The sequence below is a fragment of the Haliaeetus albicilla genome, chromosome 24, assembly GCF_947461875.1.
Source record: "Haliaeetus albicilla chromosome 24, bHalAlb1.1, whole genome shotgun sequence".
Taxonomy (NCBI): domain Eukaryota; kingdom Metazoa; phylum Chordata; class Aves; order Accipitriformes; family Accipitridae; genus Haliaeetus; species Haliaeetus albicilla.
In genome coordinates this window covers 11,341,558-11,365,918 of record NC_091506.1, presented here as the reverse complement: position 1 = coordinate 11,365,918, position 24,361 = coordinate 11,341,558, and the positions used below count along the sequence as shown (strand labels likewise).

General features: G+C 52.4%; 2 protein-coding genes across 3 annotated transcripts in view; both read left to right on the top strand.

Moving 5' to 3' along the window:
• Positions 1-8,323, top strand: part of PLXNB1 (plexin B1) — an 83,994-nt gene extending 75,671 nt beyond the window's left edge. For both annotated transcript variants that reach the window (XM_069812116.1, XM_069812117.1), the window contains exons 32-38: positions 487-653; positions 1,709-1,869; positions 2,115-2,262; positions 2,965-3,029; positions 3,120-3,195; positions 3,584-3,658; positions 4,210-8,323. In XM_069812116.1, the coding sequence (XP_069668217.1) occupies positions 487-653; positions 1,709-1,869; positions 2,115-2,262; positions 2,965-3,029; positions 3,120-3,195; positions 3,584-3,658; positions 4,210-4,314 (797 nt within the window). In that variant the 3' untranslated portion in view covers positions 4,315-8,323. The remainder of the gene's footprint in view (positions 1-486; positions 654-1,708; positions 1,870-2,114; positions 2,263-2,964; positions 3,030-3,119; positions 3,196-3,583; positions 3,659-4,209) is intronic.
• Positions 8,324-9,151: 828 nt separating this feature from the next.
• On the top strand, positions 9,152-22,676 carry LOC138690879 (SRSF protein kinase 3-like). Its single transcript, XM_069812105.1, has 12 exons — positions 9,152-10,131; positions 12,520-12,660; positions 12,838-12,946; positions 13,458-13,545; positions 15,873-15,962; positions 16,213-16,317; positions 18,506-18,668; positions 19,884-19,969; positions 20,418-20,525; positions 20,962-21,031; positions 21,113-21,205; positions 22,489-22,676. Exons 2-12 carry the CDS (start codon positions 12,615-12,617, stop codon positions 22,674-22,676), a joined length of 1,146 nt encoding a protein of 381 aa, XP_069668206.1. The 5' UTR covers positions 9,152-10,131; positions 12,520-12,614.
• Positions 22,677-24,361: the final 1,685 nt, after the last annotated feature.

Here is a 24,361-nt window from a genome sequence, read left to right as displayed (position 1 = left end):
TAGTTCTGACTCTAGCGCTGAGCACAGTCTGCAACTTATAGGAATCTTAATACCCTCAGGTGCTGAGGGTGGTGATGGGGATGCCAGGCAGTTATCTTACTGCTGGGCAGAGCGAACAGCTCCATGGGTACTCTGGTGGTGTGAGGGACAATAGTCCCAGGCTGCAGCTTAACAGGTTCAAACTGGATGTGGAAAAAAACCTTCTTCAGCAGAAGGGTGGTGCAGCCCTGGAACAGACCATTGGGGTAGTGGGGGATCTCTGTCTGAGGAAGTTTCCAAGACCTTGAAGGGTTTGGGTGGACAAAGGCAACCTGCTGTAGTGCTGGAAAGAGTTGTACTCTGTGCAGAAGGCTGGATAGAGGCCTCCAGAGGTTCATTCCTATTTGTGTTTCTATCATACTTGAAATCTTGCTTCCTTGGGGGTCACCTGGCCAAGCTGTACTGTGAGAGAACTGACACTCATCTGTAAACAATTGCTTGTTTTAGAAACACCAATGCTGGAGGATGCAGATGAAGGTGGGATCAAACTTTGGCACCTGGTAAAACCAACAGAAGAGCCAGAGCTTCCTAAACATCGGCGTGGGAGCTTAAGAGATCGGGAGCGAGCCAAGGCAATCCCAGAGATCTATCTGACACGTCTACTCTCCATGAAGGTGAGAAGAAACACAGATTTTGTTGTCTTGCCTTCCTTCATATCCCCCAGCAGATTGCAAGGTTGTGTATGAAGATCCCCTTTGCCTGGGTTGATGCATGTGCTGGTTGCTTCTCCTCTGATCCCACCACTGCAGTGTCAAACTTCTACTAATGTGTTAAGTTTTGCAGAGCCTCTAGGAGAGTGAGAAGTGGTTTTATTCCTGTGTCCACCCCATGTCTGTCTTTGTGTGACCACAGAAAAAAAGCAGGTACCCTGTGCTTTGCAGCAGAGTTTCTTTGGCAGCAGCATCCGCTGGGCTGCCGTGTCTGCTCACATTCCACCTCACCCAGGGCCGAGAACATAGGACTGACGTATCTGCTGCAAGTTACTTGCTGCAGCAAGATGATGCTAATAGTACACACCAGCCATGTACAGATTCAGCTGCAGTCATAAATCAGGCATAGTGCCTGCTCACATTCTCCTTTTTACTTTATTCCAGTGTCATTGTTAAAAAATTGACCCAGGAACTTGTCCCTCTGCTCTGTTAAGAAAGGATCAGCTTTTGGCATCCAGGTTCCCCAGCAATCCCCTGCTTGCAGTAGTACTGTTCCTCAAGGGACAGCCCAGGCTCTTTGCCAGGCAGTGCCAGTGTTCTTCCCACATTTTCTGAACTTCCTCTTGCTGCTGAGCAAACCCCTTCTCCTTGTTCCAGTCTGGCTGAATATAGCTGCTGGCAGCCAGCAGTCCTCCTCCACTAGGCAGTCTCTACAGTTCAGAGCCATTCCATCGTGCTGCAAGCTCTCTCTCCAGTAGCAATCCCCTTTACCTGCAGTGACTCTGAGTACATCTGACTCCCCTCTGTGTTTTGCTTTGTTCGTGAGCTTCTCCCTGGCCTCTGTTCCAGAAACTGCTGGGGCCTCCTTTCTCCTTTGCTGCTCCCTGCAGTGGAGGGGAGGTAGCTTTGGACTGCTGAGGGGAGTTTGCTGAGCAGAAGAGGGTAACCTCTCATCTCCCTGAGGCCTGGGCTCTCCACTCTCCTCTGCCTGTGCTGACTGTCCTGCTCGTTCTCCGCAGGGCACCCTGCAGAAGTTTGTGGATGACCTGTTCCAGGTGATCCTCAGTACCAACCGCCCTGTCCCACTGGCAGTCAAATACTTCTTTGACCTGTTGGATGAGCAGGCAATACACTATGGGATCGTAGACCCTGAGACCATCCATATCTGGAAGACAAACAGGTATGGTGTTCCTGTGGGCCCTGGAGGAGGCACTGCTGAGCTGTCTAGAGCTGGTCACTTACAAAGTGACAGCCACCTTTGCCTACTGAGGAGGAGCAAAATGGAGTGCAAGGCAGAAAAGCATGGTGTGAAAAGCTATTTTTGCTGGGAGGGTAGAGTTGGGAGATGCAGTAATGTGCAGAACACCTTTCATGACTAGCTCCTACCTTTGCTGATACCCTGTTGTGCTTCTGTCTTCTCTGCAGCCTGCCCTTGCGGTTCTGGATCAACATCATCAAGAATCCCCAGTTTGTTTTTGATGTGCAAACATCAGATAATGTAGATGCCGTGCTCCTGGTCATTGCGCAGACCTTCATGGACTCCTGTACAATAGCTGACCATAAGTTAGGGCGGGTAAGTACAGAGGGAGAAGGGAGCATGGTTGGCACAGATAGTTGAGCAGTGCTGCCCCAGGAAGGCAATAATGTTTATGTAGCACCACTGGGACAGCAGGCCAGGCCCATCCTCACTCCCATGCACCACCGGAGAGTGATGGGAACTCCTGGGAAGAGAGGAGGGAGGAGCTGATTTTGTTTAGCATATGGAAGAATTTGTTGAGGGGTGCTCTTTATTCACAGCTTATAGCTACCTGGGGGACAGAGCTGGCTGTGACAGACAGTGTAAGTCATAGGATGCATCTTGGGAGATTCAGGCTGGCCATTAGAAAAACTTTTTACCACCACTACTCACCCTGTGCTGAGGGTGAAACAGTCCTGCACAGGTCACCAGAGATGGGATGGGTGGATCTCTGGAGGATTTCAGAAATCAGCTATGCAAATCCATAGCCAATGTGATCTCACACTGGTGATCACCCAGGTCCAAGTGAAAGGCTGGACTAGGGATCCCAGAGGTCCCTTCACCAACACATCTCATGGTTCCTCAGACTGCATTACTAGAAGGGAGCCTGGTATTTGAAGCGCCTCTCCAGGCAGAGGACAAAAATTCCTGATCCTGAATGAATGACAGAAAATAGTGGTGATGGTGCTACCTGCTAAGGTTAGTCCACAGCATGATGAAGGAGCTTTTTGTAATCAATTCTGGTTTTGGATGTTCAAGGACTCTCCGATCAATAAGCTGCTCTATGCCCGGGACATTCCTCGCTACAAGCAGATGGTGGAAAGGTAAGCAATGAATGTGAGGAGTTGTAGTTTAAGCAGTAAGAGGGAGACTAGGAGGAACAATACACTAATTGCCTGTATACCACTGTGTAGGTATTATGCGGACATTCGTCAGACCATCTCTGCCAGTGACCAGGAGATGAACTCTGCCCTGGCTGAGCTATCACGGGTAAATAAAATTGTTACAGAAGTCACCCTGGCCCCTCACCTGTGCATCTAAGAGAAAGCTAGTAATGCAAAGAAGAGCTATTCCAGCTGAGTGTGCAGTTCTGCTCAGACATACTGACGGTTCCCAGTGGCTGCTCTGCCTTTGTGGCACCAATGGGAGGGCAAGGGTCTGCCTAGCTAACACTGAAGAGAAAAGTGTAGTCAAGGATTCAGGGCAAGGAGTATATGTGATTTTTATTTTTTTTTCCTTTGCTAGGAACTACTGGTGAATTCCCTTTCCTGTTGCTTTGTGCAACAGGCACATTTCCTAATGAGTTGTGAGGGCGCAGAATTCAGCAGAACAATTGTTAGGTGTCTCACGGTTTTGTCTAACTTCCTCTCTTATTCAGAATTACTCAGGTGACCTCAATTCCCTGGTGGCTCTACATGAATTGTACAAATACATCAATAAGTACTATGACCAGGTGAGTGTGTGTTTCCAGCAGGTATAAACATGTCCTCCTCCTTTTACCATCCAACCAAAAAAACCTCCAAAAATTAATAACTAAGAGCAGCCAGACTATCACTATGCTGTGTATTGTTTCATTGGCATGCGTAACTTCCATGTCATAAGTTTGCTTTATTCTTATTAAAGAGGGAGGGAGGAAATCACAAAAAAGGACTTAGCTCTAACTTGGAGGCTGTTGGGATTTCATGTACCTTTCTTTTTCTTTTTTTTGACTCTGGTATCCAAATAATCTACTCCAAAAATGAAATGCAGTTAGTTCAGATTAATTTACTAAAGATACCATTTTCAGATGAGTTTAGCATTCTTTTTGCACTATGAAGTTTATAAGTTATTAGTACGAATCTAGAATACTTATTTTGTGGTTAATTTGAGATGAATTACTACATACCCACTCTAGACTTGAGCACCCTAGATTCCAGCTTGGGGCTCTCCACTGTGCACGGAGTTGAGCTGGTTGACAGTGTTGTGTGCTGGAGAAGGCTACCAGTGAGCTCTGTCTCATTGCAGATCATTACTGCCTTGGAAGAAGACCCAACAGCACAGAAGATGCAGCTCGGATATAGACTACAACAGATTGCAGCAGCTGTGGAGAATAAAGTCACAGATTTGTGACAGGCGTAGACAGACTCTTCTCCCCTGGCTGAATGGGGACAGTGCTTGTCCCAGCTATATGCAGGGTGTCCTGCTGCAATTGGAACCAGACTCTCCAAGGAACCCGTGGGTGACATGAACAGGGATGGCCAAGGCAGTACGAAGTACAAGCGTCCTTGCATCTCAGAGAATATTTTTTTACAGTTTTTTCTTTTTAAAAGCAAAACAAAACAAAAACTTTGGTTTTCCTCTGGCAGACTGTCAGGAGGACTACTCAGCTCGTTCCTACGGATGTTACGTGAATGTGCCAAGTTTCCAAACAACGTTGAAGAGCCAGGTGACAACGCTGACCACCATGTCTGTGGAGTCCTCGGCCTTGTACAGACGCCCTTGCCAGTGCTGGGAGACTCCCCTGCTGCAGCACTCACTTCAGCAGGGATGCAGGAAGCTTTCCATAGGCCAACAGCTGTGCCAACCTCTGTCCCCAGCTAGCGAGCACTCTTGCAGTATCCGACCCGAGAAACTTCCTTGCAGCAATGTCCCCACTGGTTCTGGGCGTTGGATGTAGAAAGGAGAGTGTGCGACGGCAAAGGTCTCTTGCTCCCCAGTGTTCTGGTCTCTGACAGCTCATGCGTGACACCTGCTTGGATGTAATGTGCTCACCAGCATGCGTGCTTCCCCAGGGGCCTACTGTAAATGGACAGCACTCCCCACCCTTTTCCTCAGGACAAATTCAGCATGTGAGAGTCGCTGCCTGGCTCGCCTCAGTCTCCACTGACCCACCTTGGGATCAGTCTTCCTGGTTCCTTGTGGTCAGCAGTTGCCCTGCTCTTTGGAAAAGCACAACAAATGCCTTGTGCCACTGCCCCTTCCTCTGGTGTCTAGCTGTTCTGCTGCTCTGAACTGGACTTGTAAATACCCTCAGAAAGTTAATGTATTTAAATGCTAAAGGAGAATGTTTAATTTTGTGGCTTTGAGACAAAGCTTTTCTTGGAGAAGTATCTCTGTGCACTTCTACTGACAAACGTCTGTCAGCACTGGAGCAAAGTTTTCTCCACTGCTTTGTCTGCAGGGATAACTCGTAGATGTCTCTGTCGTAACAGCAGCTTGCTTTTCCCCGCAGCTCAGTTCAAGGCTTAGCTGTGTGCTCATCTGTTAGGCTTGCCTTACACCTTACTCACAGTTTCACTTCCCAAACTCTCCTGTTGTGGCACATAGAAGGGTTATTTGGTGAGCTGTGAATTCGAGGAAGCTGTGAAGCACAACTGTGTTGTTCCCAAGGAGCGTCAGGTGTCCTGCGAACGGGAATGATTCATGTGAGGAAGGAGAGGCTGGAGCAGGCACAAGTGCAGTTCGTTGCCAGCTGTCACTGGGCAGCTCCTCACTGCTCCCTCCTCGGTTCCCGCGCCGTGTGAACAGAGTACTCTGCCCTTCTGGGAGCAAATTCCTATATATAAGGGTGCCCTACTTGTTCTCATCCCCTGCTGCTAATTCCACGCTGATGTCCTGCGTGCCTGGGGCAGGTAGACAGGTCTGACTCCTCTGTCACTTCCCTGAGGTGGTGACTGTGCAGGCCAGGAGGGACCAGAGCTGAAACAGGGCAGGATCATGTCCCTACCTCTCTTTACATTGCATATAGCAGTAATTCCAGGCCTATCGGATCAGCCCTGTGGCTTTGTGTGAGTGCTGTGCAGTTGCAAATCTGTTCTCTGAGCAATATAACAACAAGCTAATGCTGGCCTCTCGCCCTAAAAAGGCAGCTCTCTCCTGTGACCCTCTCTCAGCAGTATTCCTGGGTACTCTGTGTGCCCAGAGTACGGCCAACATCCCTATGCCACCTCCTGCTCCTGTCCTGTACAGAGCCCCAGGTGAGCCGGCTGGCTGCTGCCAGGCAGAAAGGGGGGACAGAGTTCACCTCTCTTTCCCCAGGTGGGCACCAGTTTGGGTCTCACTCCTACCTGACCACCCATTTCCATGAAACTTGTGGGAACTTGGCATCTCTGAAACCCCTCTGTCTTTTGAGCAAATCTGATTAAACCAGCTCAAAAAAAGCTGAGTGGAGGAAAGGACTGGCAGATGGGAAAAAGCAGATACAATGCATGTTAGTAAAGCCCATTCCCTTAGGTGATTCCTCGGTTTGAGGCAGATGCAGGTATAGTGGCAGAGTAGCCTTGTCCCCTTGTGCGTTGACGGATGGACTTTCTGCCCCAGACAGCAAGGCATAGTTTGTGGCCTCTCCAACTTGCTGAGTGTCTGCCAGGAGCCACAGGCTCTCTGCTGGATTTACGGCTCTGCAGACTGTTAATGTCTGCCCCCGTTTTTGCAGAATAATCTCTGCGCTTTCCCAGAACAGGGTGGCTTGGGGCTTAATTCTGAATCCACCTCACATTGGCAAAGGGAGGAGGACTTGGTGGCTCTCCTGGAACTGTAGGGACAGGAGTCCAGGTGTCTCTGCTGAGAGCGCAGCCTCTGCCAACGTGGCTGACTTAGGCTGTAGGGTGAGTGGGCTCCACATCCTCTTAGCTTCTCAGTAGTGCTCCTGGATGTTGGAAATGATCGGCTTTCTCTGAGTGTACCTGTGAAAGTCTGCTTTTATTAGAGCTATAATCAAGACTTAAAAATAGAGCTTAAATGTAGGTGATTGACTTATTTAATGTCTTGAGCTTGTCCTTGCATAGCTGGACAGGAGGCACTGCCCAGTGCAGGTGCAGTGAGGCTGGAAAGCTGGTAATGCCCATCTCTTCCCATCCATCTGTCCCTGGTGTTCTAGGTACTGGCATCCTCCTCCCCTGCGGACACGCACTGAAGGCCTCTTGCTGGGATCGACTTGGGTGTTCATCCATGGCCTCTCTTCTCTCCGTCCGTGCCCCTCTCCTGTGGCAAAATCCGTTACTATGACAGGGTTCTGTTGCATTTAAATTTGCACAAAACAGGGTTTGTTATGAAATTCCCTATTGTGGGGAAGATTTATTTATTTATTTCTCATGATCCTTCCAAGTTTCTTCCAGTCCCTGCCTGATTCCATGACCAGCTTTTCAAGCGCTCCAGAGATGGACTTTCCTTCTCAAGGATGGAGAATCCTCTCTGGATGTTCCTGTTTTCTTACAGGTAGCAAGTTCTGTGGGCACCAGCTGAGAGTGCCCTGCCACGGCAACTGTTCCCCTTCTGCAAGACATAAGTGCAGCAAGGGGATGTTGCTGCTTTAATCATATTCTTAGAAAGGTGATGTTCTTGAACAGCAGGCATTAAGATTTATTTAGTACCGCGGTCAGGGAAAGAAACTTGCTTCCACTGTGGTCTGGATGAAATGCCGAGAACTGGTCAGTATTAAGATAAATATCTGTTAGTGTATTTGAATGTGTCTCCTGTTGGCACGGCTAAGAGCAGCTGGCACCCATGTGATGTAGATGTGAGAGTGCTTGCTTTCATCTGTCTGGTGGCAAATTTAGACTGTACCTGGAAGCTTTTTCTTTTCTTTTTTTCTTTTGTAGAAATGATGGCTAATTTTTTTTTAATGAAAATAGAGGGTTCTCGGATGATGCTGCCTCGGTGGAATGCCATTTCTTTTTCAGGGTGTGCCCCGGTTGCAGCAAGATGCTGCTTTTTTGGTGCCTTTCTTGTCGGGATGATTCTTTTGGTTTCTAGAACACCCAGTGCGTTTGGTCTAATAGTCTTTCTCCCAGTCCTTTGTCCTGGTGACTCTGCCCTCTCCTCCTTGCCTTGTGACTTGGTGTCTCTCTGTCTGTTATGGTATGGCCTGACCTGCATTTATGCCCTGCCACACCTTGAGTTCTGCTCAGAGCACCTGAGGTACTGTCTTTCTCAAATTGGAATTAATAATTAATATAAAAAGCTTGAAAAAAATCTGAATTTTGTTACATAGTGTAATAACTGTTTGTAGATACTGTTCTGAGATGTAGGAATCTATTGGTGATATAAGAGGTTTTGTCTGTAAATAATCAGTTTAGAGTCCAAATGATTTTAATAAAGAGAATTCTTACACAATAATTCAATAAATTTTAATATACAACCTGTGTGTCATACCTGTGTTGCACGATGATGCAATTGTCCAGAATCTGTTCGCCTCTTTTTCCTCTGAAGTGGAAACTCTGTACTCCTGAGCACCAGGACCTGGGAGCAGTGCCAGGAGCGTGGGGCTTTTCCCTCCTGCCCCCTCCCCAGTCTGTGAGCAACCGCCTGTGTTTCTCTGGGATAACCTTGTGCCACCTTTGACTGATGGCTCCTACTTCGTGGATGCTTCTGCAGTTTCCAGAGCGCGAATAGGGGCATCTCCCTTCCCAGATGTGTTTCAGCAGCTGGGAGTGGGGGCATGTAGCACCTTACCCCTCTGGTTGTGGTTTTCCACAGTGGGCAAGCGAGGAAGGGGGTTGCTTAAGGTACAGTTTATGTTCATCGCGTGAGGCAGGAACCAGTGTTCCTAAATTAGCAGAACAACTTCAACTAATGGCACAGTTCTTCCCAGACATAAAGCTGGCTCCCGGCCCCTCTCTCCTGTCTTCCCCCCCCCCCCCCCCTTCATTTTGGATACAGTCTGCTGCTTCCCCCCCTCTTATCTATGTAACGTCGCTGCTGTAGTCCCTCCTTTCCCTCCCTGTGCGTGTTCTTGTTGGCCTTTTAGGGGTTTTACAAATCACTTGTCCCCCGGGTGCTGCCCCTGCGCTGGCTCAGCCCCCAGCCCGGTGCAGCCTCTGCCCCCTCCCGTGTTATTTTTAGTGCGGGGAAGGCAGGTGAGAGGAGAAGGGGCACAGGCGAGGGGAGAGACGCTGCGGGAGGCCCCGACCTCGGTTTGGCAGCCGGGATCTGCGGCAGAGCTCCTGCTGGGCAGCCTTAACCCTTTGCTTCGGGGCTGGGCTTTGGTTTCTGCAGGCTGGGAGAGGAAACCCGAGCTCCGCACCACCAGGGCCCCAGCGAGGGGGAGGCCAGGGCATGCCCAGCTCTGCTGCAAGGCTGCAGCGTGCGGCAGCAGGGAGGGGAAAAAAAAAAAAAAAAAAAGTGATTTTTTTTTTTTTTTTTTTTTCTCTCTCCACTCTGTGTGTGGCCGTTTGCTCCTCAGTGGCGGCTGGGTGCGGGGATGCTGGGGTCCTGCCTCGGTGGGGCAGGGCTGCGGGGAGGAGGATGCTGCTGTGGTGGTGGTTCTCCGCGGGGGAAGCGTGGGCTCCGCGGTCCCCAGCACCACGCCGCGACTGGGTTCGGGGGCGTGCGGGGTGCCTCAGGTCAGGCAGCGCGGCACACGGCGGGGTTTGGGGAGCCTGTCCCCTCTGCCGGGCACAGGCTGGGGGTGGCTGTGCCGGGCAGGAGACGGTGGTGCCACCGCAGCGAGGCCGGGCCGTGGGTCCTGCCGAGACGCTGCTGGGAGCAGTGGAAGTGCCAGGCACCCCCACCGTTTCTGGGTCTGGGGACGGCGGAGCAGAGGGGAAGGATTTCTCTGTTTCCATCTCGGCAGAGCTGTGAATTTTCCTCTATAAATAGTTGCTGTGGAGACTGTGGAGCTGCAGCAGGCTGACAGACCTGCTGCCAGGGAAGCTGGGGCAGGCAGGGAGAGGCCAGCAGTAAAGTGAATCCACCGCAGCTGTCCTAGGTCTCCTGCTATCCCGAAGCCAAGGTTGTTCCAGAAGCTGTGCTGTGATCTGATACCCTGCCCCGCTCCTCACCACGTCCATCCAGCGATGCAGAAGATTTTGGTCTGCTCAAGGACACCCCTCCCGGGCAGCGCAGACTAAAAGGAGAGCGGGACCAGCTGGTATCTCACTTTGGGGAGCTCCAGAACGAGCCAGATGACAAACGGAGCAGCGTGCCCTGCCTGCAAGCTGCTGCACGGTAAGTCTGCGTGGGGTCCCTGGGGCTTGGAGCCCCGCACGCTGACGGGGCGTCTTTTACGCTGCGTGTTGCAACTTGCAGGGGTGCTGCGCTCGGCGAGGGTTTGCCAGGTTCCTGCAGAAGATGAAGGTGTGTATCGCTCTGGAGAGCTCTGCGACTCCAGAGGTCCAGGCATTATAAGGCATGACTGGTGGTGGGCAGCTCCTTAGGAGTTGTCCAGGCTAGAGGCGAAGCACCGCTCCCTGCCCATGGCTCTCGCAGACCAGGCAGGACCAGTATGTTTTTGGGGTGAAGTTCTCTGACTTGGTCCAGGCCTGCCACAAGCCAGTAGGTTCTGCACAACGTAGCTTTGAATGACAAGCAAAATAACAGTTGTTTTTAAAGTAAAGACACCAAGCGATGAAAGACTTTAAAGCATTGATCATCCTTTATCACAAAGCTTAGAAAAGTGCATTTCACTCTTCTATACTAAGTTGCATAGCAACGCTCCTCATCCTTTGCTATTGCATCCATCTAACTAGGGTGGATGGAGGTAAAGTCTCGCATGCCTAAGGACAGACCTGCCTCACCTCCACAGCAAGAAGGATACCAGGGCCCGGTGAGCTGCCCAAAAGCTCCATCAGCCCTAGTACTAGGATGCATTTTACACTCTGAGTCTGTCTTTAGGTCCTACTTTCCCACCGAAGTCTCCTATTACCATAACAATCCACCTAGGCAAGACGCTGTTGAACTCCCATCTCCACATGCTCTTGAGTTTTCCTTTGGCAGGTGAGTTGTGAGTGACATAATAAAATGTTTAAGGCAGTTGCCCGGCTCTCAGGTCAGCCCCTGCTGTCCTAATGATGTGAGTGACAAGGGCTTGGGTAGATTCTGGTGGTGCAGGAGCTTGCGAGGTTACTGGTATGTTCGGTCTGTGCACAAACAAGGAAAATGTTTATTTCACCTTTGCTTTGTAGCTAACATGTTAGTAAGTATTTACCGAAAAGAGTGGCTATACAGACATGCAGCATCCTGGAGGTTTATGCCTAAGAGAGACTGATTCTGAACAGTGTAAATGCTACAGTTAGAGATGTAAAAATATAAGGAGGGGGAGGGATTTTGAGCTCCTTTCAGACTGCTGTATGGGCTAGGGTGAACGGAGCAATGTCAGCTCTGGCAATTTGGATTGTCCCTCACGGGATCGGAGTGTCAAGTCCAGTCTGACCTTTAATTAGAACCGTGCTGGGAGCTTGCTAGGTGCCCAAAGGCAGGCTGCGTCTATGGCTGCTATGCTGGGAGAGGAGCATCAGCATGTGGAAAGAAACTTTAGTCTTTTGAAGAAGTCACATCTCTGTCTCAGCACCTGGAAGATGTTACTGTCCCAGAACAACTCCCCGTCACATGGCTCCCACTGCCACCACCACCACTGCCAGCCCACTGCAACTATTTCTGAAAATCCTCTGGTGCAAACGAGCTCTTAGCTTTAGCGACCTGATTTGGAGGATTTAAAGGTCAATATTTCTACCCGTGCTAATGGCCTACTGGGATTATCATCACCTGTCACAAGCTCTGGCGACATGCGTTAACCTGAAGCTTCAGCCGTACAGCAAGTGACATTTCCAAATTATGAAAGGCTGGGTTGGGAGTACCCCAGCTACGGCAGCTTACATCTATATTTCCATTAGCAACATGGGCTCTGGGCTGCTATTTCAGGTGACCGGTGCTGAAGCCAATTCTACACTGGTGCTGCAGGGCAGGGGGACAGCAGTTGCATCAGTCTGTCTGCGCTGTCTTGGTGTTTGTACCTTGGGCTGTCATAGTAACAAACCCCAGGAGCAGTCTCCCTCTCCGTCACAGCCTCTCGCTAGGGCGTCACAGGACGGTCAGTGATAAACCCGTGCCCTGGCTCCGGGGCTGGGCTGTGGACAGATGTGCAGCGCTGCCATCTCTAAAATGCAGGTTCTGCTTCGCACCCATCTGGAGCGTGAGGCTCCTCCTGCCAGCAAAAGCCCAGATGTGTCCCCCCTCAGCCGGGATGGGGATGGGGAGTGGGTGCTTTCCCCGGCTGCGGCCATGGGAGGGGATCCCACAGTCCCCGCTAAGCCCCTGAAAATCCACAGTGGGCACAGGGAAACCTGAGACTCCCACCTGGCCCTGGCCCTGGCCTGGCCCGCGCACTGCCAGGATCCCTGCCCCGCCGCAGCTTGCCAGCTTTCCTCTTCTGAACTCTTAAAATAATCCCTGCCTCCGTGAAGTGCCAAAAGCATTTGTAACAGCCTGGCTCCAGGGGCTGATGAAGCGGATGGCAAGGAAGGGGGCGAGGGGACAGCAGGGGTGGAAGAGGGAATCAATGCACGCAGCATGCAGCAGAGGTACGGCTGCCCGGCAGCTCTCCAATTCTCTTTAAAGGAGTAAAACACTGAAGATCGCACCACCCGCGTCCCACAGCCTGGTTCCCTACTGCCTCCGTCCCCTCGTGCCAGGATCTGCTGCGCGGCTGGGCCATGGAAGAGCGGGTGCAGCAGGAGATGCTGGCAGCCCAGCACACAGGTCAGTCCTCGGGCATGCAGCTCTAGAGCCGAGATCGTGCCAGGCTCTTCCCAGGCCAGAGGAGGCCACCAGGACGTGTCTGGCCGTTCCTCTGGGAGGACGGCTGTCCTCAGCTGCTCTTTCAGTCTAAGAGCATTTAGAGATGTCAGTAATGTTTCTTGGCGATGGTCCCCACAGGAGGCCACCACCCGGTGCGGGAAGGAGAGGTGTTCAACACGCGATACCAGGCTCTGTGCAAGCTGGGCTGCGGCACCTTTGCCACCGTCTGGCTGTGCCAGGACATGAGGTGAGGGGCTAACGGCCTTTCGGGGAGGTGGGAACGGGGGGGGGCTGATCTCCTGGGCAGGGCCGGCCCCTTTCGCAGACGCTGCAGAGCGCAGCTGCCTGCCTGGGAGCATATTGGCATCCCCCCGAGCACAGGGCAAACCTGCCAGCAAGACTGGTGGGGTGCAATGGGCAGAGCTGGTCTCTGGAAACCAAAGAAAGTAAATGAGATGGGATCAGCCCTTGCTCTGCCTTTGCTCTTCTCGTTTAGACCCTGCAGTATCTATCCTCCTCTGCCTCTTTCTCTCCAGTTCCTTGCTGGTCCCTGGGGCAGCTGTGCTGCCAGATGCTGGCAGCATCGCCAGGAGGGATGCCCACGGGCCTGGCGTGCTGCAGACCAAGGACAAGGCTGCTTGCAGGAGAGCAGCACCCTCCCTGGGGAGCCCAGGGCTGGGTAACTGGGAGAAGGGGAGGTGCTGCTGGTTAGGGCCACACTGGCGTGCATTGGCTGGCAGCTGTGATTCGTTTCCCAGGAGGAAGAAACACGTAGCCGTGAAGGTCCTGAAAAGCAGGGAAGGCTTTGCTGAGGCTGCCCAGGACGAGGTCGCTCTCCTCCGCTGTGTATGTATATTCTGGGGCTCTGCGCTTTGCTCTGCGGTGATGGTCACTGAGTTCAGGTCTGAGTACCAGCCTCATCATCCCTTCTGCCTCCAGGTCTCAGCCTGAGGAGCTAGGTGGGGAACAGGAAAAAAACCAAAAAGTTAGGGAATTCATAGAAATCACCCTGGCTTAGCACTGGCCTCTAAAACAGGCACCTTCTCCTTCCCCCTGTCATACTGGGACATACTGGCTGTGTACCACTTGCCCTGTCAGCCTGTCTGTTTCAGCTGAGACCAAAATCCAGTAAGTAGGAGGAACCTGCAGAAGGATAAGGCAGATAATCAACAGAAAAAGGTGGTAATGTTCGTAAGCAGGAGATTGGAGCGTGTCCACTGTATTTGTGTCATTCCCAGCTCAGAGGACATTGCTCTATCACAACACTGATACTGAAGTAAAAGGAAATATCTGGGGAAAAAAATGCAGGATGTAGCAAAAATATAATAAAAAATAAGTCAGAAAAAGTCAGAAAGCTTCCTCCTGCCTTTGCTAATGGATGTGGTAATTAGGTGCCTGTATCTGGGTCTCAGCTAGTTGCCTTTGAAGATGGCTTGACCTGCCAGTTCTAGAAAGCTAGTGGTTACAATTCTGAGAGTTTGCCTAAATACAAAGTTACATCAGCTTTAGATGAGTAAAAGCCATTAAATTTTGCATTTCAAATTACTCTGAGGCCTTTCTCCTACAGGTTTGAGAAAGGTTTAGTTCACACCTGTAAATCTGTAGGGCCTATCCAAAGGGACATGAGCCAGACTTGGTGATGCAAGAGGAAGCATCAAGTGGCACTAATTTAATGTAATCAGAGGGCTGCTTTTTCTGCATATCAGCACAATCCTCATACAGACTGAGCCGAGCCTTACCCTTGATTTATTACTAATTCTCTCTGAAAGACACGCCTTCCCATTCAGCAGAATACAGCTGGTTCCCAGGGCTGTTCCCACCAGCACAGGGTGGTCAGTGCCGGCAGAGCTGCCAGGAGAGGCAGTCTGGTCTCCCGTGTTTCCATGGCTGCTCGCCAGTGTCGTGCCAGCACAAACCTCCTGGCACTGGTGCAGGCGGATCTGGCATCTGCACAACATGCCGAACCAAAATCCCAACAGTTATGGCTGTGAAGAGTAAAAACAAAGGATGAATTGCTGTACCAGGATCAGTGCTCTGTGAGAGCAAACTCCTGATACACCTTGCTGTGCAGGCGTACGGTGCTGGTGCCAGAGCCGGGGGTACCGTAGCACCCGTGCTTGGGCAGACCAGGGGTTCAGCCAGCCCAGCACCCTGGGCCAGCACCAGATATCCAGATGGGTGTAAGGACAAGCTAAGCTTAGGGTGCTGCTCCCACTGAATGCTCCCCTGGCCCACAGCAGTTTCCAGCTGGAGATTTCTTGGGCCACAGGTAATGTCTCTGTGGGCAGTAATTCTCAGTGGATTTACCTTCAGGAGACCTGCCCTGCTTTCCAGTGAGCCCATGTGGGCTTCAGCCTCCACAGCCCCCTCTGACAAGAACTGCTACCAATTTCCCATGCACTCTGTGAAGAACCATCTCCTCTGCTTTGCTTTTGAACCTCCCAAGTGCTAGGTCTGATGCCCCCTGGTTCTTGTACGAAAGATCTGTGTTCACCCCCTCCACCACCGCTCTGTATCTTATAGATCTCTGCAGTACTTGCCCATAGCCAAACTTTCTTCAGCCCGAAGAAGCCTACTTCACTGGGTTCCTTCAGATATGGAAGCTGCTCTCTACCCCAGTAGGACAGGTAGCTGAAGACAACCACAAGGTCTCTGCCTCTCTGCAACCCCTTGTGAGAAACTTCTATGGGAAGGTGTGGGTTTTAAAAGGTGATGTTCCAGCCTGCTACTCTGAGCCAGGGAGGGCTCTGAGGACAAGGAGCAGAGGCTGCAGAAGGGCAAAAGAAATGGACAGCCATTGCTGCTAGGAGCTGTGGTCTTGGGGGAATCCCTTTCCAGCACAAGCAGGAGCACTTTCTGGGCCTGCATGGGATAGAATAAGCAGCGGGAAGTGTGCTAGACACTATTAGCAGGATCTGTCTGAGTTATTCAGACACTGAGGGTGATGGTCCCAGCCAGTCAAGAGCTAGACAACATACAGAAACTCATTCCTTGGTAACAGACTCTGCTTGTGTGTTTTGAGCCTGGTTTTCCTGATGCTGTTTTCATGGGATTTGTCATGAAGTGCCAAATCCTGGAAGAGAAAGTCTGTAGAACGGGATAAAACAGGTGCAAGATGTCCTTGTGCACATATGTGTCTCTAATTGCAGCTTTCTTGGAATCCTCCCCCTCAGGTGAGCAGTGTGAAGAAGAAGGACCGGGCAGGAGAAAACATTGTCTGTTTGTTAGACGACTTCAGAATGATTGGAGAGAACGGCTTCCATATCCTTCTGCTGAGAGTGCTGCAGCTCTGGCTCAGCAAAGCCTGGGCTTGCCTCAGAGAGTCGCAGGATGGTGTAAAACTCAGCACTGTGCTCCCATGAGGATGAACAGGGCAGTAGCTGGACCAGGGCACAGGGAGGTGGCTGGAGGGGGAGAGGTTGGATAAGGAGATAGTTGGCTGCTCTGGTGAAGGGCAAAAAGCTGATAGTAGCATTGTGTCTCTGTTAGTGAATCCCTGACTCTTTCCCACATGCCTGCTTGGTATTTGAGGCGTTGGGTCCTTCCCTGCGATGTCTGATGGGTAACTACGCAGCCCAGGGACTGCCTTTGCCTTTTGTGAAAAAATCTTTACAGCAGGTGAGAACTTAGCTGGAACTGGGTGAGGGCACCAAAGGACTATTGGCTGGGAGACATGCCATAGTCTTCATCCTGGCGTCATGTGCCATGAACTCCATGACTGCATCTGCAAAGAAAGGGACAATATAGAGTGAAGGCCCAAGGCATTCATTTTTTTAAGGAAAACGGTAACTATTTCTTTTGGGTGTAAGGAGAGAAAACGTTAATTAAAACGCAGAGTGGGAAGTCATCACATTCCCATTAACACAGGGGTACTGTGCGTTACTGCCCAAGCCTGCAGTCTCATTGGGTTTGGGAAGGAGTCAGGGCCACCACCATAAAGAGTCAGCAGCCTGCAGACCTGCACCAGGGATTCAGAGTTGGCACTTGTGTTCCCATCATCTCAGTAATCATTGAATTCTCCAGCAGTTCTGCTGCCATAGTTATGCTTCTTGTGGGCAAAATGTGTATCTCTTCCCTCCTGCTGCCCTGAGAAGTCCCCTCTGGCAGTAATGCCAGACTGCTGGCATTCGCCTCGGCATCCAGCCATGGGTAGCACTGGCAAGTCCAGCGGCTTTCTGCATGGAACTACCAAAGGCTGCTCGAGGTCTCCTTCAGCGCTGATGTCTTTTCAGGGCTTTCTAAATTGCTGGTTTGGTTGGCTGGTCCTCCACCCATCTTGAGGTTTTCCTGCTCAGAGCCACGTCTTCCTTCATCCCCTGTAAGGATGTGGTGTGTTGATCGAACAGATCATGAAAACTGAGTTTCATATGCGTTGGCTGGGAATAGCTAAGGAACTGGAAACCTGAGTGAGGCCTCAGAATGGCTAAAATTACATTTTGCCTCTCATGCTGAGATTTATCAGAAGTCTGCACACTTGCCAAGATGAAGATTTGCTATCCTGATTCCTGTGCCCTTCTAGGGACACTAAGAAAGAAAACTGCTTCCTCCTTCATCCTGTTTTCTGGAATAGCCTCTTCTTCCTCAGAATAGCCTCTTCTTCCTCTAAAGAAGCTCCACTAACACCTGAATAAGTTACACAAAAATGTAGTGGCATTAATTGCTGTGCCCCATTTCACACCCAAGCCTTTTGCTTGATCCATTCCCTTATCTGCTTTAATTGTAAAATCTTAGAATCTTTTTTCCTCCTTCAGATCAGCACTGGGGCAGTATTTACTTCTGATTCATTCCAGTTTAGCTATTTAAATCTTTCCCCGCGTTTCACAGTTACCATTTAAGGTTGGTATTTCCCTGGGGCTGGCATTCATCCCAGAATAGAATTTGATAATACAGAGAATATTTGCCAGCCCTTTATGACTGACCAGAGTGTTTAAAAAACAAATGTAACTCTCCCAGTAGCCTTTTTGCTGTTACTGATTTCTGATAGTGACAGTTTCTCTCTGGTAGGCGTTGTTTATCTCTCCGGTGTGATGGACCAGCTTCTCCCTGCTCCATCGTAAGCTGTTCTTTCCCGACGTGGCTCTCCTGCACTGCCCTTAAGTCCTCTCTACATGCACTCAATCGTGGTCTCTCCCTCCTCCTGTCTGGGTTATGCTGCACCTCCTTTTCTTTTCTGGTATGATGGGATGCCCTCCTGTGCCACGTCACTCTATAACCGGCCCCCAACTTCCATTCAAATGAAAGTCAGCAGGAAGGCATGGTGGTCTGCGGACATTACAGCCATACAAACAGGACTGTTTTTTCAGGAGAAAGTTCAGCTTTGTGATCGTAATGCCTCCTTGTAGCACTGTCCTCTTTCCATCTCCCCCAGCTTGCCTGTCCATGCTGATATCTGTGGATTTTCACGCCGCCTTCTGCTGCGTGTCACCCCCACCTCCCCCAAACAGCCCCCTCCCCGCTGGGCTCCCCAGGCCCCTTCCCACTTGGTGTGCCGGGCACGTGGGACTCCGGCACGTGCTCCTCCTGCCGTGTCGTGCGATGAAACCCCTTGTGCCTGCTCCCACAGGGCCACCCCAACCAACGTCCCCACTCTGCTGGCTGCACCTCTAGCTTAGTACAGGGCACTCGCTATACAGAAACCATTTATTGCAGATAGTTATCACCAGTGCCCCCTTTCTTCAATGCCAGAACATCCACAACTTGCATACCCGCTGTGCCCGACTGCTCTGACAGTGCCGGCAGCTGCTGGGGCAGGGGAGGCGGTGGGGACCCTCGCGTTGCTGACGTGACTTGCTGCCTGCTCGCCCAGGTGCTGGCAGGGCTGCACTTTCTGCACAAGCGCTGCCGCATCATCCACGCGGACATCAAACCGGAGAACATCTTGCTGTACGGACGTGACAAAAGCCTCCAAAGGCTTCTGCCTGCTATGCTTGACTGCGACCAGAGAAGAGAGTTGGGGCTAAAAGGAGCAGGTGAGCACTCCAAGGTTTTTTTAACAAGAAAAGGGACTTACGTGTTTATTGCCAGGAGGGAAACAGAGAGGCGGCAGGTACAGATACCTTAGAAAAGGTTCCCATCTCCTGCAATGGCCAGTACAAAAGAGTACAGCCAGCTTATGGTGCTGAGAGGCCTCTCCTATCTCTGCTTAATACAAAAATCAGGCTGAGCGGTTACAAGCTACTCGAGGCACCTACAGAAACACGGTCTTGCAGGTAGGCTTGTGTGGAGGACAACTACAGATGACAGGCATCTGTTAACAGCCCCACCACGACCTTGGAGCTCGTTCTTACAGCTTTAGGTACAGGATAGTTCCTTTGTGTCTGGTGTTTTCAGCCACTGAAAGGTTTACATACAAAATGGCTTGATCAGAAAGCTGTATGACACTTCTGCTCTTTATTTCCCATATTTCTGAGCTTTGTGGGAGACTTGTATGTACTGCTAATCTTCAAGGCCTTTTGAGACATAATTTATTTGAAGAGAATGGTGTGAATATTGAATAAGACATAGGGCTGGAGAGTTTCTCGAGAGATCAGCTCATCTCCCAGCAATGAGACTCTTTATATTATCCTTGTGTGATATTCTCCCATAAGCATTTCTCCCATGATGGTGCTGTTTTGTCTCTCAAACTCTGGGGCAATCAAGGAATGCTAAATTAGTGACTGAGTCTTGCTTGGAGCGTAAAGGCACAATATTAGGCATAGACCAACAGCTCACTGTACAGCAGTAAACCAAAAATTACCCTTTTCTGGGATCGTATGAAAATGTAACCTTTACAGTGCTTGCCAAGCAGGCTGTGTCCAAGGTCTGTGACAGCCAGGATTGCTGAAGGCTAAGGAGGCATTACAGATGTTTTGTGTCTGACTAGTGCTGGTAGGATATGGTCTCCTCTGAGCCCACAGGAATTTAACCTGGGTGCAAGAGGAACCTTGCAGCAGGACAGGAGCACATGGTCACACCACTCCGCTCCAAGCTACTGTCCTCCCAAACGTCCTCTTAGATTTTGACTGGATACTAGCTCTTTGTGTTTCCTCAAAAAACAGAGGTGGCATTTTACTGACAATAAAAAGCATTTTAGGACCTTTTAGGCTGAAAAACTTTAAAGGCAGGCATACATGCCTCTCCTGTGGCAAGTGATGCATACCTGTGGGTTTGGAAAGACCTGATTTCTCTCTGTCCTTTCCATCTAGGAGGTGATCTTGGCAACGGATTAGAAGAATCTGATTTAATGAGCATAGAAGTGAAAATTGCAGATCTGGGCAGTGCGTGCTGGACAGTGAGTCTGCTCCGAGTCTCAGTCCCATGATGATGTGGGATGCTGTGTGCTTCTTTCCATCCCACCCTGCATGTCTGTCCTTTTACAGCTGAATAGCTATTTCAGCATGCTGAAGAGATGCCAATTTCGGGGGGGTGTTAGATTCAGCACTCGCAGCTCAGAGCTGGACACTGTACTCCTGCAGACACTGTCAACTCTGGACGTTTCTTCAGCTTGCAGTTAGTCCCTACAGTTAGAAATTCAAAATGGTGTTCAGTGTGAATGTTGGGAGATGAATTTGCCCTGGTGTCAGCGAGGTCAAGAACATGCCTCCCATGCCCCGCGCAGAGTTTTGTACACGTATTCAGTTCTGCCCCCCAGTGTCCTCCTCACTGCGGGAAGCTTGTGACCACAGGCGTTGCTGTTACTTTTATGGACGCTAACCAAAGGGAGTTTGTTTCTGTTTCAGTACAAGCCTTTTTCCAAGGAGATACAGACCCAGCCATACCGTGCCCTGGAAGTGCTTCTTGGATTAGACTATGGCACTCCTGCAGATATCTGGAGCACGGGCTGCCTGGTAGGACTGGGGACAACGCTGTGCATGCATGAGAGGTGACTGACACAGACCAGGGGCAGCACATCCTTGGCACACACCTATACACACTGCATGTAAAGCAAAACTTCCTTGCTGAGAAGGAAAAGGCTGTCTGCACTCATTCAGTTTGGATTGAAAGTATGCTGCTGATAGAATTCAGTCTTAGTTTAAGCTATAAGGCAATTCACACCCCATGTATGTTAACTCATAGGCTTGACTGAATTAGGCACATACTGCTTTTCATCCTGATGGAGCTAAAGGTGCTGTTTCACCATGGTACGGATCAAAGCAGTGTGAATATTTTCCATATTTTAGGATCAGTTTTGTGTGATAGCAAGGGAAATTGGTACTATCAGAGCTAATGGGAAAGAAAAACTCCAAATCAGTTAGTGAATTAACAATGCTACTCCATTTCTAGGCATTTGAAATGGCAACTGGGGAGTGTCTATTTGATCCTCAACCTGGGAAATATTTCTCCAGAGATGATGGTAGGACTCCATCAGCTTTATTCATTTCACCGACAGAAGTGTCACAACCTTTGTATCTAGATGCGTTTTCCCTCCGTCTAGATCACGTTGCTCGTATTATTGAGCTCTTGGGAAGAATTCCTCCTCAAATTGCTTTCTCCTGGAACAAGTCAACAAAATTTTTCAGCAGGCCAGGTAAGAATTGGAGTAAGAAAGTTTACTCTAAAAATCACTGTGGATCTCTGACACACTCCCTGGTCAGCTCACACTGAAAACCCCCAAAAGTTATGTTACACAACACAGGCTACAAGCAGGGACAGAAGACAAGCGAAGATTTCATAAAGAGCAGTAACACTCCCTGCCCTGCCTACCTTTGCAATCCAGGAGTGTTCCGGGGCTGAATGTAAATTCCTGAAAAACAGTCATAGCAAACACCCAACAGGGAAAACTTTTCCGTTCTTTCTCCTTTGGATTTGGAGAGAATGGAAATATGGACAGGAAATAGCTACATGCCAGGAAGGCTGAAGAGTGCGTAACTGGCTAGATTTCACCCGTTCACTGGCAGAGAACAATGATGATCAGGAATGGGACACTCATATCCTTCCAACCTGGCTGCTATATTTAGCCTTCTGACCCAAGTGTAACGTCTCTTCTGTTTTATTCCCCTCAATTCCTTTCCCTTTGACTCATTAGGCTTGAAATCCTTGTCTTTGACTTCAAGGCATCACATGACTCCATCCTTCTGCAATTTAGCCTATCATTCTCTTTCTCTGCTTTCACACTCACCAGCCACGCAGCCTCAGCCTACCCACAATTCATTCAATGTTGAGGGCTCGTCCCACGTTGTAGTTCAACAAGCACCTCCCTGCACATTTACATCCTTTGCTCACACTTACTCCTTCTATGGTGCTCAAAAGAAACGAGTCAGAACTAGTTCTTGTTCTATATTCATTCTCCCTGTGAACCAAACTGGCCTGACCACACATGCCTAACCTGAATCGCTACACTTACACCACGTACTCTTGGTGATGAGGATAGCTCCTCCGTCAGTAGCGGCACTCTTCTGGGCCCCACGGAGCTAGGAGACACAGAACCAATTAAACGCTAGTGTCTTGTGAGCTGTGGCACTGAAACGGCCCGATGCATTCTGGGTTGAATGTGGACAGGCAGGGGGAACAAGCAGCAATGGCGCTGGCATGGCTATTCTGGGGGCACTTAATTCGCTCTCGGCACGTTCTCATCTAAAAGCACTCAGCAACGGGAAGACTCCAAACACTCGCTTGGACAGAGCTAGCGAGTCTGAGAAACACCCGAGAGCCAAACCTGCAAGGGGCAGTGGAGGCAAAGCTTACAGAGAGGAAGATATGAAGGAAGGGATCCTTCAGGATGCTTTGGATGAATTGTATGAGGCGAGGAGTGGTAGGCTCGCAGTCTTGCAAGCCGTGACCGAGGTACTATGCTTACGCTGTCTTTGCTAGGTGCCCTTCTGCGGATCTCCAGACTGTCCCCCCGCAGTCTCCACAGCATCCTGGCGGAGAGACACCACTGGACAAAACACGAGGTTACTCCCTTCACCAGCTTCCTCCTCCCCGCGCTGCAGTACGCGCCCGACCGCCGCGCCACAGCCGCCCAGTGCCTGCAGCACGCCTGGCTCAGCGGCCCGTGACCGGCCCCTCGCCCTGCGGGGGGACCGCCGACCCTGCCCGGCAGCTCCCCCCAGGCACCCCCGCCACCTGCGCCGGAGCCGCCCCCGCCCCGGAGCTCTGCGGGCCCCGCCGAGACGCTCCGGCCCCGCCGCAGCGGCCAGGCCCGCCCTCCCGGGGCGGGGGTGGCGGTGGGGGCTGCGCACAAGATGGCGGCGGGGCCGGGACGCCCCTCAGGCGTCGGCGGCTCGTCGGCCTCCCGCGGCGCGGCTGGCCCGCCGCCCCCCGTCCGCGGCAGGAGCCTCTTCCGAGCGACCCCGGGAGCGGGGCGGTGGCTGCCGCCGCCCCCTCTGCGCAGCCTCCAGCTTTATGCGGCAGCTCCTCCCGCCTTCGGGCTCCGTTCGCCTTCCTTGAACGTCCCTTTAGCTCGTGTAGTCCGCACGCAGCGCTAATTGGAAGCAGTAATTAACGTCCGATGCTCTCCACGTCTGTCGGGCTGTTTCGGCGTCGGGGCAAGGGCAGGGACACCCTTTCCGTGCCCGCCCGTTCGCTCGCCGGCAGCGGGCGGGACGGCCGACCCGCGGCGCAGCCCGCCTGGCCAGGACGGGCGACGGCTCCGTAGGCGCGCTCCCCCTCCTCCCAACGGAGCCGCGGTACGGGAGCACCAGCACGGGCGCCTGCCCAGCGCCGCAGCGTCCCTCCCGCCCCGCTCAGCGGCGCACGGCCCCCCGCGCCCCTCCCTGCCGCGGAGAGGCCGCTCCTCCGCCTCACGCAGCCGGCGCCCCGGGCCCTTTGTTCGGGACTCCGGGAGCGGAGAACCAGCCAGCCGTAGGCTCCGGCGGTGGGCTGGCACCTCTCCCCGCTGGCCCTGGGCCCTCGGCGGGGTCGGAAGGCGGCAGTCCCGGCGCGTCCCGCTCCTCTCGCCTCAGGAGGGCCCGCCGGGCGCGGCGGCGGGAAGGGGGGGGGGGGGGGGGGAAGCGGGGAGGAGGGCAGCCGCCGGAGCAGAGCAGCTCCGCGGGACCCGCGCCCCGCGAGGCCTGAGGGGGAGCCACCGGTGGCGACCGCCGAGGGAGCGCTCCCTCGGCGGCGGCGGGGGGGGTGGCCGGGGCGGCGGGCCCACCTGACGGGACGACGGGACCCCGGCCCAGCCGCCGCCCCCTCCCCCCCGCGGCGCGGACGTGCCGAGCGGCAGGCCCCGCGCCCGCGCCGCTGCGCATGCGCCCTGCGCTCCCTTCCACCCCCCCTCCCTCCGGCCCGCGCATGCGCGGCGCAGCGGCGGCTGCCGCCCAGGAATCCCGGCCGCCCGCGCCGCCCCTTCTTTCTGCCACGTGTCCCGACGCGGGAGTTACCCCGCGGAGAGCGGCGCCTCGGCGGGGGCGGCGACGGGCCCCGCCGGCCCCGCCCCTCGGCACGTAGCGCGGTTCGGCCGGCAGGCACTGTCGCAGCCCGCCCGGCTGCACCGCGTCGCTGCTGGCGGCCGCCTCCTCCCCCCGCCCCCCTCACCCTGCCGCCGACTGGCAGTTCCGCGCTCCAATGGGACGCCACGACCGTGGGGCGAGCGGCGGGGCGGACGCGCGGCTCCCAATGAGGCGAGAGCGCGGGTGGGGCCGGGCGGCGAGACCACCAATGGCAAGCGTGGGCAGGTGGGGCGTCGGCGTCGGCGGGCGTCCCGGCGGGGCGGGGTGTAGCGCCGTGGCAGCCAACGGGG

Excerpts from the sequence above, each read along its gene's own strand:
- LOC138690879 (XM_069812105.1), top strand. The coding sequence starts at position 12,615 with ATGGAAGAGCGGGTGCAGCAGGAGATGCTGGCAGCCCAGCACACAG. Across the intron at positions 15,963-16,212 it reads TTGGAGAGAACGGCTTCCAT|GCCTGCTTGGTATTTGAGGC; the intron begins ATCCTTCTGCTG and ends TCTTTCCCACAT. Across the intron at positions 19,970-20,417 it reads TGGGCAGTGCGTGCTGGACA|TACAAGCCTTTTTCCAAGGA; the intron begins GTGAGTCTGCTC and ends TTTCTGTTTCAG.